General features: G+C 37.4%; 1 protein-coding gene across 6 annotated transcripts in view; it reads left to right on the top strand.

The window, feature by feature from the left end:
- PSD3 (pleckstrin and Sec7 domain containing 3) overlaps positions 1-14,455 on the top strand; it is a 593,010-nt gene that overhangs the window by 361,900 nt on the left and 216,655 nt on the right. Inside the window, exon 1 of one of the 6 annotated variants that reach the window (XM_077773132.1) lies at positions 5,675-5,833. The exons of the other annotated variants lie outside the window; for them this stretch is intronic. Coding sequence (XP_077629258.1) covers positions 5,675-5,833 — 159 coding nt within the window. Of the gene's footprint in view, positions 1-5,674; positions 5,834-14,455 lie in introns of those variants that run through there. 6 annotated transcript variants of the gene reach the window in all.

Raw genomic sequence — 14,455 nt, 5'->3', positions numbered from 1 at the left:
GGTTTCAAAATGGGTCCCCAGATTGGAAAAATTGCAGAATTATGGTAAAGCCTGGAGGAAAACAGGAAAATATGGCAAGGATAAGTTTTTATCTAATTTATCTATTTTATTGTTTTAAAGCTTTTTTTGTTTGTTTTTATGTACTCTCAAAGACTACACTAAAAGTAGATATTGTCCTCTAGAAGGTTAACTAATTTTTCAATCATGTTGCTGTATAGAAAGGAATAGCACCCAGAGAATGGGAGGGTACATATATCACTCTTGCCATGTCAGGAACAGGAAGCTGTCACACATCTTCCTGGACCCTGAGACTAGTTCCTAAGCTATTTGGTAGAATTGATTTTTCAAGTCTCCTCTGCAGTTATTATATGAGCGGCTGCCCTCCATTTCACATCTGGAGTCAGCCTTCCCATAGTGAACTTTCCATTTTAAGGTAACCATTTCAACCCTTATTGCAGTCTGAAAAGGTGTATGGCAATGGAATCCATAGCTTTCAAGAAGCAAACAGCACAGGAGAAAAACAACTTCTGTTAGAAATTAGGAAACCTGGGCGCAAGTCTCTGTCACTTATTCATTATGAGAACCTAGACAAGTCACTTCATGTTTCCGGGTCTCAGAAATCTTCACCTATGAAGTGAAGAGATTGAAGGTGATTATTTCTAAGGTCCCTTCCAGCTCCCAATGAAATTAAGTTTATATGAATGGCCTAGAAGAAAATCATTCATTAGTACCTTTATGACGGTAGTACCAATATTGAAGATGTTGGACCATAAAACAATCATGGCTAGATATCCTCAGAGAACACCTGACCTCTGACTCCCAGATCAGCATTCTGTCATTTTACTCTCTATTACACAAGACTGTGTGTTCTAAAGAGCCAAGGGAACGCCATGAGATTCTTTTGAATTAGGTGAATGTTACATCCACTGTTCTGTTCTGAAAATAAACTAAAGCTGGTTTCTTCTTGCCACCTCATCCCTCTCTACCTTCCCCTAGCCCTTGTGTATATGGTGTTAATAATTGCACCTTTGGACAGTTGGTATTTAGAATTAATTACCACTTTGCCTTCTCTTCAGAGTTCATAACTCAGTATCTTTTCTGCTAATGGTTCCATGATATTCTCTTAGAGGGGAAAGAAGCATCTGCCTAGATACCCCAGGTATTCTCTTCTCAATCTCATGTGAGGTCTGCAAGTCTTCAATTCATTGATTTATCAAAGGTATTCACCATTATAATTATGGCAATAGAATTTTCTGTTTTTCTAACCCTTATCCCCAACTGACTATGAGCTGCCTAAATTTAGGGGTCTTATACTGGTGTTGTATATATCCCCAGCACTTGGTACCCAGTAGGCACACATGAACATGGTATTAAATTGGTTTATCTGGGACTCTTTCTGTGGAAAGGCTTAGAAATTTCTTCTGCTGACCGTTAACTGGGGCACTTTCTTAGCAGCCTTTTAGGTTTTATGTACTAAATAGTATCCTCAGTCAGAGAAAGCATCAGAAGGTGAAGCACCAGTTTTCAGACTTTTAGTTAATTTGCATGATTAGATTTCTCTTACTATTTCTATTTGATATGGAAGTCACCTTTATTTTCTGTTAAAGCTTTTATGGAAAGTTATTTTGAACTTCTAAATAGCTACTGTCCTCTAGGAGACCTGTCTGTATTTTATAGCAAGCAGGCTATCTCTGTACAGGCTGGCTAAAAGTCTAAGGACAGTCAAGCCCACTCAGAGCAGGATCGGGTGTAGGACAGGGGTATCCCATGAGTCTTTGAAATGATTCATATGAATCTGGTTGTGAACCCCAGATACCTAACATGATGAGTGTGGTTTGTTTGAAATAAATGTCGGGGAAGGAAAATAAGACTTGTTCAGAAAACAAGTGGAAAACCATATTGTTTAAATATTTTTTAAGATGTGGTATGTTATAGGCATACTCACTGCACCTTTATTTATGGTAGCAAAGACTGAAAACTAAATGTCCAATAATAAGACCCTGATAACATATGATACATCCACATACTGGAATATACCTTACAGCTGTTGATGAGAGTGAGGTAGCTTTGTGCTGACATAGATGGATCTTGATGATATGGGAAAAAAGCAAGAAACAAAAAAGAATATGTATCATGCTTTCATTTATAGCCTATAAGAAAGAAAAGGACAAAATACACACACATACACACACATACTGTATATGGATAGATGATCTCTGAAAGGATACATGGGAAACTAACAATAGTGCTTTTTTCTAGGTAGAGGACTAGGAACTGGTGGGGGAGAGAACTTAAATTTCACTGCATACTCTTTTGTACCATTAGGAAGGAAATTAATTATGTATTATCTTCATTTTTCAGGAAAAAAATATGCTGAATTTCCTTAGAAGCTGAACAGCATGAAATAAAATAGAGAAGGGAAGATTACTATATATTTAAGGAATTTGATTATTTGACAAAAAGTCATTGAGCTCCTGCTCTCCACCAGGTACTGTTGTAGGCTCTGAGGTGCAGTTAAGTTCAGACAGCAGTGAGTGCCATAAAGACCAGGAGATAGCAGTTATGACAGAGAATGAGTGGGGTGGAAGGTGGAGGCTCTTTAAGGAAATATGACAGAGAAAGTCTCCTAGAACAAGTAACAGTTGAGCTGAATCCTGAATGATGGGAAGGCAGCTATGTGGAGGATCAGGTAGAGCAACAGAGTTCCAGGTGTGAGGACAGCGTGTGGGGCGTAATTAAGGAAGGCTTCAAAGGAGCTGAACTTGTATTTTATTTGCGGTTAAGTGAAAGCTACAGTCCAGTGTATTAAACTGGAATGAAGAGACAGGCCTGATTGAAGGAGAGAGTGGTATTGGAAAGTGGTGGTAATTAAGCCTAGGTCAACGGGATGGGGCCAGGCCACTGGCCCTGAGTACACCACTTGGGGTACATACTTAGATATATTATAGGCATCATCTGTTGTTAATTCTTACTACTAATAGCATTGTAGTGGTTTCTCTTCACTCTGTCCAAGTAGAAGTTGGAACAGAAAATACAAGGGAGGCACAGAGGAAGACTTTTCTCTCCCTGACTTGTAGAAAAGTTTATTATAGGTTTAAAAAGGAAGGGTCCATTGTAAACAGTGATAGTTTGTGGAAGACAGTGTGGTTGGTAGAATGATTTAAAGTGAGGATTTAGGGGCACCTGGGTGGCTCGGTCAGTTGAGTGTCCAACTCTTGATTTCATCTCAGGTCACGATCCCTGGGTCGGGGATTAAATACGTGTTGGGCTTTCCACAGGGCATGGAGCCTACTTGAGATTCTCTGTCTCCCTCTTCCTCTGCCCCTCCCCTGCTCTCAGTCTCTCTCAATAAATAGATAGAAGATAGATTGATACATAGATACATAGATAGATAAAAGTGAGGATTTGAATGCTGTCTCTGTGCTAGCCTACTTAACTAACCTGTCTCATCTATAAAGTGGTCACGTCACTTCAACCCATCTCACAAAATTGTCAAGTTGAGAATCAAAATGAGATAACACATGTTACATCTATAAAGTATAACATGTTAAACAGATGAAAGTTTTTATTAATAATGACATTACAGGAATGGTGGTGCCCGTTGAACAATCTGTAGATAAAGATAGCATATTTCTGCTAAACTTCCCAGAAATCAAATTGTATATCAGAATCCATTTCTGTACATACTAACACATGGTTTTCATTCTTTTTCTGTAACCTTTTTGGTGGAGAAAAAGGAAATTCAGTTCCTCAGGATACATGTTCTAACTCCTCATTATGGTGACTGGCAAATATCCAAAAGACATGTTTCTTTTAAACTATTTCTAGCCATGCTGAGGAAGGGACTCATTTTCTTTCACAGTACTTTTTGAATTTTTATCTTGCCTCTGCTGTTAGTTCATTCATGGGTTCTACCTCAAGCTTACTTGTGCTAAATGGAAGATATTTGCCTATATAATTATCATATACTTAAATTAGAATTATTCATATTTCAAATGGTCATTTTTATCATGTTACAGTGTACCACTTTTTATGTCTTTAGAACATGCCTTGTAACATATAAAGTCACTATGGATTTTTTTAATTTCATTTAGAGAACAGTTATGTAATAGCTTCAAATTACCTGAGAAGAGAGGAAAATTTACTGCAAAGTAGCCAAAGTGATTTTGTAGACTCATTTACCACAGAGTAGCCAAAATGATGTTATAGACCCTAAACTTAATGAATTCTATCAAAAGAAATTTTTTTTTTGCTTATAGCAGAGTTAAGCTTCAGAAATATGAAAAGTAAAGAAGCCTAGAGGAGAGTGGGAGGAACCCCACCTGACATGGGGGTGAAACTAAACCTCATGTCCAAAAAATCCCTTTGCCTGGGCCGATTGACACGGAGGAAACAGCCTAAACATCCTGAGTCCTCAAGGAAAAGTTCAGACTTGAGGAACTGATCAGTTGAGGAAAGACTGTCTTCCTAGATTGGCATTTTACAAACTGTTTTAAAATTTTGTTATTTATATTAATGCTAAAACTTCTTTTATCTGGACACTTATTTAGCTGATCCTCTCTCCACCCCTGGGATGGGCAGTGAGCAAGGCATTGCAGTCCTGAGTGTTATACTCAAAATGACTCTGTGTGTCAGGAGCTAAATTATCTTCTAATAATCTCCAATATGTTATTCTTACTCAGAAGGTTGTATGTGTTCTTATATGCTGACAGAGCATTTACAGTTCTTGGAAAAGCTTATTGCTTTTTATTGATGAGAGTTGGTTTTATTGGTCTTACTCTAAGCCATATTTGAAATTAACATGCTAAATGACCAATTTTTTTAACTTCTTAGTACGATAGGAAGGTAGCGTGACCTCTTTATTCTGGATTTTTTATACAACTGGACACAATTCTTGTCTAAATATCTGGCTCAGTACTCTAAGGTCATAAGAAACATTCAATTTTTCAGAATTGAAGAATTGAATTAAATTAGTGTTAAACCATGTGTGGCCTGGAATAGGAAAGAGAGGAAAATAAATGATCGTTGGAAATGCCTTTGTGGCTACCATCCTTTTACTAGCCTGTGATTGATGAGCCTTTTGCTTTCCATCCTTATTCCCACCCTCCAACTCCCCCCACCCCCACTCCACCCCTGGCAGTTTGGAGATTTATCTTTGTTCACATCCCACATGGTGCGTAACAAATTACTTGAGACTTTTATTTGTGGTATCTCTATTTTGTTGTTGACATTAATGAGCTTGCTGTACAATATCACAAGAGAAATGGTGTTGTTATTTGGAATGTTAATGAATAGCTTGCCTGGCCAATTGCCATTTGTTCCAGTGTGTGAATATGGAGTGTGCGTGCCTACGTCTGTGCATGCGTGCATGCGTGTGTGTGTGTCTGTGTGTCTGTGTGTGTGTAAAAGAGAGACGAGTAGCAGGGGTGGGATTGCATTTTTTTCCTCTTCGCAGCCAGTGACGTGAGCCGTGCCTGGAACAATCAGACTCGCTGCAAACAGGGTAGTTGAAGATGCTGGGGGAGGCAGCCTGGTGTTTCTTAAGCTAACGCGGATCTCTGCTCTTTGAGCTGCTCAGGCACAACCCGACAGAGTTTCTTCAGCATTAGAGCTTTGCAGCGGTTGGAAAGTGCCTTTTTATTTCTCCGAGCTTCTTTCCCAGTCAACCTTCAAAATGATTGGCGTGAATAGTGTTCAGAGTACCAGCAAGGTGCGGGTGAGGACCTCAGGTTCCGTGAAATACTCCCGGGAGGATTCTATCCGGCGGCAGTCCCACCGGTCAAAGTCTATGAAAATTTCTAACTCCTCAGAGTTTTCTGCTAAGGATACCAAGGTAAAAAATGCCATGTTAAACCGTATTGAAAATTTGATATAGTCTTTGCTAATGTGCAGTGACAGACTGAGAAAGTAAGGTTAAAAAAAAATGGCTCTAAGATAATCAGGTGAGATCCAATGAAAGGGATGGGATCTGAACTCCAAATATTAAGATTGCTGCAGCATGGGTCAGTTTTGTAAAAAGCTCGCTTGTGGAGAAGGGTGAGGCAATGCTCAAAATGAGATGATTGTGGGAAAGTGTTGGTTGGCACGTTGATCTTGTTTTTAGTCTCAGAAAGGTTGTCTTGACAAATGATTTGTCAGTGCAGTATATTTTTAGAATATCAAGAATACAGAGACATTGTGTATGATTTTATCATTCAGTTAGTTCCTTTTGCCTTCCCTTCCCTTCCTCTCCCTACAATATATGGGGCTGCTGTAATAGTGATCTGGTCTCTTTGAACTACATTCTTGCCTTGTACAAAGTCATTAGCTTTGGGTGTGTGTAATTGGGAAGAATTTCTTCTTTCATGTTTTTTACACATATGTGTGCTGGTTGTGCTGCCATTAACCACTTGTTTTTTTGTGACTGTCAGTAGGATAATATTCTCTCTGTTCATATGAAATGTGAAGGGAGTGATTACGTAGTGAAATGGGCATTTACTACATGCAACATATTCTTGAGATTCTTCCCACCACCATCTGTGTGAGCAGGGTACTCAGAAACACTCCCACTCCACAGGTTTAAAAATGGAATAATAGAATCATAGGATCACAGAACTCCAGGGCTGGAGATGTAGATGGTTATGATGGAGATTTCAGAGCTTTGGTAATGCACAGAGAAAGCTTCAGGAGGTGGATGTCAGTGGCATTTGAGTCTTCTCACAAGTTCTGTATCCAGACCCACTGAGAGTGACATTAGGCTTTCACCCTCCCACCTTTGACCTTCCCCATCCCCTTCTGTGACATTTACAGTATTAAAAGACTTTGGTAATGACAGGTTCCCTTCAAAGTATAGCAGAGGTGGGGATGAAGGGGACAAAATACATTAATGTGACCTTAAGAAACAAGTTGGCTTTTTGTCTACCCCATTAGATTATGACACGGTGGGATCTAACCCCATCAATCATTAGCAAAATTTCTAGCTAGAATGGCTTCAGGTATAGCTGTTTCCCCTTCAGTATTTTTTAAAAGCTGTATCTTTGGGGGAGAAATATGTGTCTTCACATGTCCTGTTCACATGTCTTCTTTACAGTCCTGTTAATGTGACTTCATGGTGATGTATCAGTCTCTATTGAAACCCCTGTGTGACCCCCGTGGCATGATGACTACTGTCTCCTGCTGTGATAGACCTGGATGGCTTATATTGTTAAATAACCAAATGTATGTAAGCGTGCATGTGATTCTCAACATGGCTCTAAAATTGGCTCCTTTTAAGAGTGCTAAGAAGCATCTTTCGATTTTGTTCTAACATGGATTATGCCCACAGTATGCAGTCAGAGACTTTGGGAAATAAATGCATCATCATCATCTACCACCAATCCTGTTGATGATTTAAGCATTGTAATATTAGTCTATTTACTCAGTACTATGGCTGGATAGTATAATTAATGTTGGAATCAGGCATAGATGTGAAATGAAAAGACTTTCTACTATACTTTTTTGTTACACAGTACAGGTTTTCTTATTTGATACTGGATCTATGCAAGAGAAAGCCAGACATTTTTTTTCTTTCAGAATATTGCCAGCATTGCAAGGAGTGAATAGTATAAAAGACCCCTGTAGAATTGTAATCAATAGGTCATCATATGGTACTTTGGAAATTATAGTCAAATTTTTTAAACTATATTTTTTAAGCATATGTGGTCTCTAAGTTTTGGAATGTATATTTAAGAATGCAACTAAGTCCCCAATATCTCACAAAAAGTATATTTGTGGGGTTATTTAATCTTTTTAATTTGAACACCAGAAGGACCATTCATTAGAATAGGAAATTAGATAGATTGAACTTCATCTTTCACTAACCATTTTTGTTCCCTAAATGAAGTTAACTGGATAACAGGATAGGCTTGCACCATAAATATAGGAGACTGAATTATATTATAGATTTGTAAATATGTATCAACACGTATTTCTATCCACAGTGTAAACCTTTTACTCCAGGGAATAATAGAGTTCTTATTTACTTTACTTCTATCTAGTAGTACTTTTTTTAGCACTTAAAATCAAAGTGTTTCTTCCTGCTAATCATGTAAATAAAACTTTTTAATTTTCTCTTTATCCAAAATGAAAGATATCTAATCCAATGATTAGAAAAAAGTCTTCTCCCCACCCCCTCCAAAAAGGTAAGGTGCTTGTGATATACGCTCCTGGGATTTAATTTTGTCTCTTTAGAACTCCAGCTTTTCCTAAATTAGGTATATTAATAATTGTCCTTTGTCAGAGAGCTGGAGTTATTACATGTTTTGTATTCCTTGAAAGCTTTTATTTTTCAAGGTTCTAACTTCTGTTCTCTAAAAACATAATGGTTTATTTAAGTTTGATTCATCTGTTGTCCTCACTTTTTATCTGGCTTATTCAATTTTGTTCTTCATTTGAAGCAGGTGTTAAAGGACTTCAGAAAGGATTAGATACTCTTGCTTTTTGTTTTAACAAAATAGCTTTCCCTAATCTAATCATTTTAAATTAAGAAAATTCATTTTTCTAATCCTTTGTGGTTCATTTTGACATAGTCTGAAGAATATTATTTAAACTACTAAAACACAGTCTGTTTATTATTTTCTTTAAAACTTGATATTCTATGTGGCCTTTTTTTTCCTTTTAGGTATTTTAAATTATATTCTTTAGACCTCCAGATAGAACTTGGTTTTGTCCTTTGTTCTATAACATTGTTTATTTCAAATTCTGAAGCAGATGTAGGACACATGTCAGTACGTTTTAGAAGGATATGCATTTTGTGATGAGTGCATTCATTGTTCAACTGTGTTAATTGTGACTTTGGTTTAAGCTATTTATCAGTTAAGCATCTGTTATTAGAAGAGTTATCAGTGAGGCTCCTGGCCGTGAGGGGGCAGTACAGACCTTCCTGCTGTCAAGCCCAGCTGGTTACTCTGCTTTTGACAGAAGTAACATTTTGGAATCAATTTCTTAAGAGGCAGATACTCCAGAATTTGGTATGTATAGTATAAGAAATGTTGATTAGGCATCAACTCTGCCAAGAATTTCCACATGTCTCCCATGGATCTAGTTATATCTCCAGTATAAATTATTTAAATATTGCTTAGGTTTCTTGGTGTTTTTGTTGTTTTGTTCTTGGTTTTGTGGGGGGGGGGGGGGGACATACTTTGAAACAAGGAAGGCAATTTATTGTAATGAGATTATACCGAAGTTCTATATATGATCCCCAATGCATAGAAAGTAATTTCCTCCACACTGTTGGAGAAGCCATCACTGAGCCACAGAGAAACTCAAAGTGCTATAAATAAGTTCATTTTTACTAATCTACCCAAATTGAAAATGAGATGATTAAAAGGACACTTTTAAGTACTTTTCATAAATTTTAACCATTGCCTTTCATTCACTGGAGTTTGTAATGCCTTTCATTAACTCCAAACACTAAAGTCTCTTCCTTGCAGTCTGCCGTTTTTCTTCCTGTGGTGAGTAATTATCACAAAGCTGCTCACTGGAGTAACTTCTGACAGAGATTTAAACATCTTCCCCTAAATGGAGTTTGTCCAAAATATGAAAACTGGCATGATATTTGAGGCAACATAAAAAAAGAAAAAGTTATTTTTGAACTGTAACCAATAGAAAAGCGCCCCAGGAGGCAGAGAACAGCAATGCAGTTGACCAGAAGTTCACAAACAAATATACACATACTCATGTAGACATCTTTGCATTTAACACCTTATCTCCAATACATTTTATACAATTGCTACGTGTTGCACAGATTCGGGCATACACAGACACTACCTGAATGTCACTGCATGGCCGTCACCCTGAGGAGGGCTCTATACAACTTTTCTAAAGGAACTTATTCTTGACTTTTTTGAAAACAGAGTCTAAAGAAGTTCTTTATACAATCATGCATTTACAGAAATACCACAAGCCATGTCATGGTGTCAGGTCTGCCCTTCTAAATATAGGATTCATTAGCATACTGAGTTGGTCGATTTAGTTTTTAACTTGAGTAAGCCGATTATAGATTTGAAACATAAATCTATAAAAGTTCATGTTGATAATATCACTTATTTCCTTCTTTTTTAAATATAAGATTAAAAAATTTTTTAATGTTAATTTATTTTTGAGTGGCAGAGAGAGACAGATGGTGAGCAGGGGAAGGCAGAGAGAGAGGGAGACACAAAATCCGAAGAAAGCTCCAGGCTCTGACCTGTCAGCACAGAGCCCAGCGTGGGGCTCGAACTCACAGAACCATGAGATCATGACCTGAGCTGAAGTCAGACGCTTAACTTACTGAGCCACCCAGGTGCCCCTCACTTTCTTCTTTATTTCTTGTTGAACTACATTATACATTATAGATCAGGAAAACCTCAACCTGATGCTTTTGTTTCATTTTGTTGTAGGTGACTTTAACAATCATGGTTGAATCCTGGAGACATTTTTTTGAGGACTGATATGAGACTAGAGATTAAACTAAGGGTTCTCTACTTGATCATAGTGTGGATTCAAACAAATTGTTTGAAGTTACTATTTAACAGTATGGCAAAGAAATCAATTTCTCCAACACTGAAATTTCAGAGTAAAACCGGTACTTTGGGTAGTGCTTAATGGAAAAAGTTGACTATTTGCTGTCTGTGCCAGGGTGCTGCATCCTTGTGGTCGGGCCTGGGTCTTGCTTCCTATAATTAGCAATATGTGCCTAGATAGTCACTTCTCCCTGAAACTCATCCATAAAATGCATGGGTTGATAAAATGATAGCTTTGTTCTGAACAGTGTTAATTTTAGAAATCTTGCGGGGGTTGGTGGGGGTTATTTCCTCTGTAAAAGGAATCTAAAGACTGAGCTAGATTCAGGGGAAGGTGAATTTTATCTGTATTTTGAACAAAACTCTTCCTTTGCTAGGAGATGTTAACCATAAACATGTTGAGGGGAAATGGAAGTGCCTAATTCCTTGTTTTGTAAAAATATGTTGCAATTATGATGAAAGGCACTATCAACTCAATCCTCTCCATTCTGCATAAGCTTTGCTTGTTATTTCTTTAGTATTGTTAGATAAATGTTATTCATTTCTTCTTCTGTGAATCAAATCTACATGCAAAGGAACCTTAAAGATGCAATTGTAATGCCTATTGCAACCTAAAATTTTTCATTAGAGGTTTGCAGATTGTTGTCATTCTTAACTAGATTCCTTTTGTTCTGTAGATTAAGGCTAGAGCCTGGGAAGGAGATTCTGGTCAAATGGCTCATTTTTATTTGCCTATTCAAAAATACATGTATAATATGGGAAAAATCCTTGGTCATAATTTGAAAAAAAACTCCTGCAAATGTCTGTTTATGTGTATTTTTTATTCTTAAATTGAAGCAGAATATCTTTCAATCTCATAAATTCACCCTTTAGTTGAATCCTTTCAGGACAATATATTTAAATATTGGGGTCAGTAGTCAGTATTTTTTTTAAGTTTATTTATTTTTGAGACAAGAGAGAGAGCGAGCATGACAAGTGGAGGAAGGGGAAATAGGGGCAGAGAGAGAGAGACAGAGGAACCATACCAAGCAGGTTCCACACCTTCAGCATGGAGACTGATGCGGGGCTTGAACTTACAAACCATGAGATCATGGTCTGAGCTGAAATCAAGAGTTGGACGTTTAACTGACTGAGCCACCCAGATGCCTCTGGGGTCAGAATTCAGGAACAGCTGTCTGTACTAATTACACACACATTAGAGAATTAAGGAGGAAGTGTCTTTCACAAAGCAAATGTGGCAGTGTAAAGATAAAAATAATTTTATCTCCAGAACTCTGTTTTTCTTATATTGGCTTTACTGCCTTTCCACTAGAGTCCGTTCTTGTGTTTCAAGGAGTTATACTTCTCCTTCAGGTCTGATTCTGCCATACTAGCAAGTTTTGATGTGTTAATGTGATCTTTACCTAAAGGAGGTCTTAAAAAGCAACCTGGCTCCTTCTGGAAGGTCTTTCTGCAGACCAAATTATAATCAGTAGCTGTTTAGCTCTCTTAAGGGTTTAGTCAGCCTTGCCCCCAAGCTTGTACTAACCACTGGGTTTGTTTTTAAATTATAAAGCTAGCAAAGTGATACTAGTTTTTGTTGTTGGGTTTGGTGTTTCTTTGTTTTTTAATTCTCCTTCAACCCCTAATCACCAGCTTGTTTCTGAATTTCTCAGATCCTCATAGTACTTTTATGTAAATTAATACTTTTTTCCCTTTAGATAATACAAATAATTATTTAAGATGTTGAGCTGACTATGGCTTTTGACCCTTGAATATAATTAAAAGCAGATCATCATTTACCCATTTTCACTTCATTAAAGTGCCAGTGGAGTTGTGCTTTGGTTTGAGTGTCTCTAAAATAACTCCCAGTGTTACACTGTGTTCCNCGAACCGTGAGATCATGACCTAAGCAAAAGTCAGACGCTTAACCGACTAAGCCACCCAGGCGCCCCACACTGTGTTCTTGATATGCTACCTCCTGCCTTTCTTTTTGAACACATTCTTCCAATCACGGTGCTCTAAAGCAAGTAGCTCAGAGCTTCCATGCTGTATGTGAACACTAATGAAATTGCTGGGCCATGCTGCATATTACATCCCCATGACTTAATTATTTTATAACTGGAGCTCATGTATTTATGAGCTCATTTTTTGTTGGTTGGTTTGTTTTTTCACATTCTGTATATGGGTGAGATCATTGATATTTGTCTGAACTGCATGTAGCATGGTGCCCTCAAGGTCCATCGATGCATCCATGTTGTTAGAAATGGCAGAATTTCATTCTTCTTTTATGGCTGAATAATAATTGAAAATAATTGAATAATTGGACATACATATATTTCTTTGTTCATCCATCAGTGGACATTTAGGTTGTTTCTGTGATTTTTTCTTTCTAAATGAGATATGTTTATTTGTTTCATAATGCTTTTCTCCCATATTAAAGTATAAATATCTTTCTTTTTTAATGTTTATTTATTTATTTTGAGAAAGAGAAAGACATGGGCAGAAAGAAATGGGCTGTCAGCAAAGAGCCCGATGTGGGGCTTGATCTCACAAACCATGAGATCATGGCCTGAGCTGAAATCAAGAGTCAGATGCTTAGCCAACTAAACAGTCCAAGTGCCCCAAGTGTAAATATATTTCTGTGTCACAAAATACTCTTCTTCAATGTTATTTTAATAGTATTATTCAATAGTGCCTCTTATGAATCAAAAAAAAAAATGGGGTGCCTGTGTGGCTGTCCGTTAAATGTCCAATGTTGGCTCATGTCATGATCTCTCAGTTCAAGGGTTCAGGGATTCAAGCCCTGCATTGGGCTTTGTGCTGACAGCTCAGAACCTGGAGCTTGCTTCAGATTCTGTGTCTTCCTCTCTCTCTGCCCCTCCCCTGCTTACATTCTGTCTCTCTCTCAAAAATAAATAAACATGAAGAAAGGAAGGAAGGAAGGGAGGGAGGGAGGAAGGAAGGAAGGGAAGAAAGAAATTAATTAATTGCTGGTCCATGCCATCATTTTTGATATATCTAGCATAATACTTGATTTGTCAGAATCAATGAAAAAGAAAAAAGAAAAATATGTAAAATAGTAAGATGAGAGTTCAGGGAGGAAAACAGAATCCTTGCATTTTTAAGATACTCATTGTTGAAGATTGAGGGAGGTTAACAGCATCAATAGTAATCTCAATTTAACCATCTGGGAGTTCTTATTTGGGAATATGCATGGTCCATCTTGGATTTTCCAAGATGATGGCTTTCCTTTATTTTATTCTGTTGTTAGATCATGCCTGCTTGCCTGGTTTATAATTCAGGGATTGCATTCAGTTTAGGGACTAATAGGAAATTTTTGGAGAATGTTTTTATATACTCTTTCATAGTGATGCACAAAACATGGGGAGCTGGTTTGTTCCTTCTCAGGAAGTGGCTCCTTCTCAGTCATTTATCATGAGAGTTACTATTTTATCTTTGATTTTAATAAAGATTTTGGAGCATTATCTTATTCTTCAAGTAGATCACTTTTCATTGTTTTTTAAAAGCTAGTCTTTCACATTCTGATGGTACAACCTTGAGTTTATTATTTGTGCACACAAATCATCTGATCTTTGTGGAATTTGTTTTTCTAGATAGATTACTTGGAATGTTTCATGTCAAAAATTTTAAGAAAGTACTAGCTGAGACTCAGTTTTTATAGCCTGACTCATCTCATAATATAACACTGTTTGGAGCCTGCAGTTAAGCATTAGAAGGCAAGATGATACCCAAGGCACTAGAGACATTAATATACTTACCCACTACTGCCAGATTCAAACCTGGCAAGCCAAGTTTTTGTTTGATTTGGTCAATCAAATAAGATTATATACCTGTTCCAGATACAGTAATCCCCTTGCATCCAGGGGGATGCACTGAATCATGCACTGAATGCACCGATTGATGCCAAATGTTTACAGCAAGCAATAGGACCT

Source organism: Crocuta crocuta, unplaced genomic scaffold (genome assembly GCF_008692635.1).
Source record: "Crocuta crocuta isolate KB4526 unplaced genomic scaffold, BGI_CrCroc_1.0 scaffold177, whole genome shotgun sequence".
NCBI lineage: Eukaryota > Metazoa > Chordata > Mammalia > Carnivora > Hyaenidae > Crocuta > Crocuta crocuta.
The sequence above is the reverse complement of the archived record's forward strand: the minus strand, read 5'-3'. Positions and strand labels throughout refer to the sequence as shown.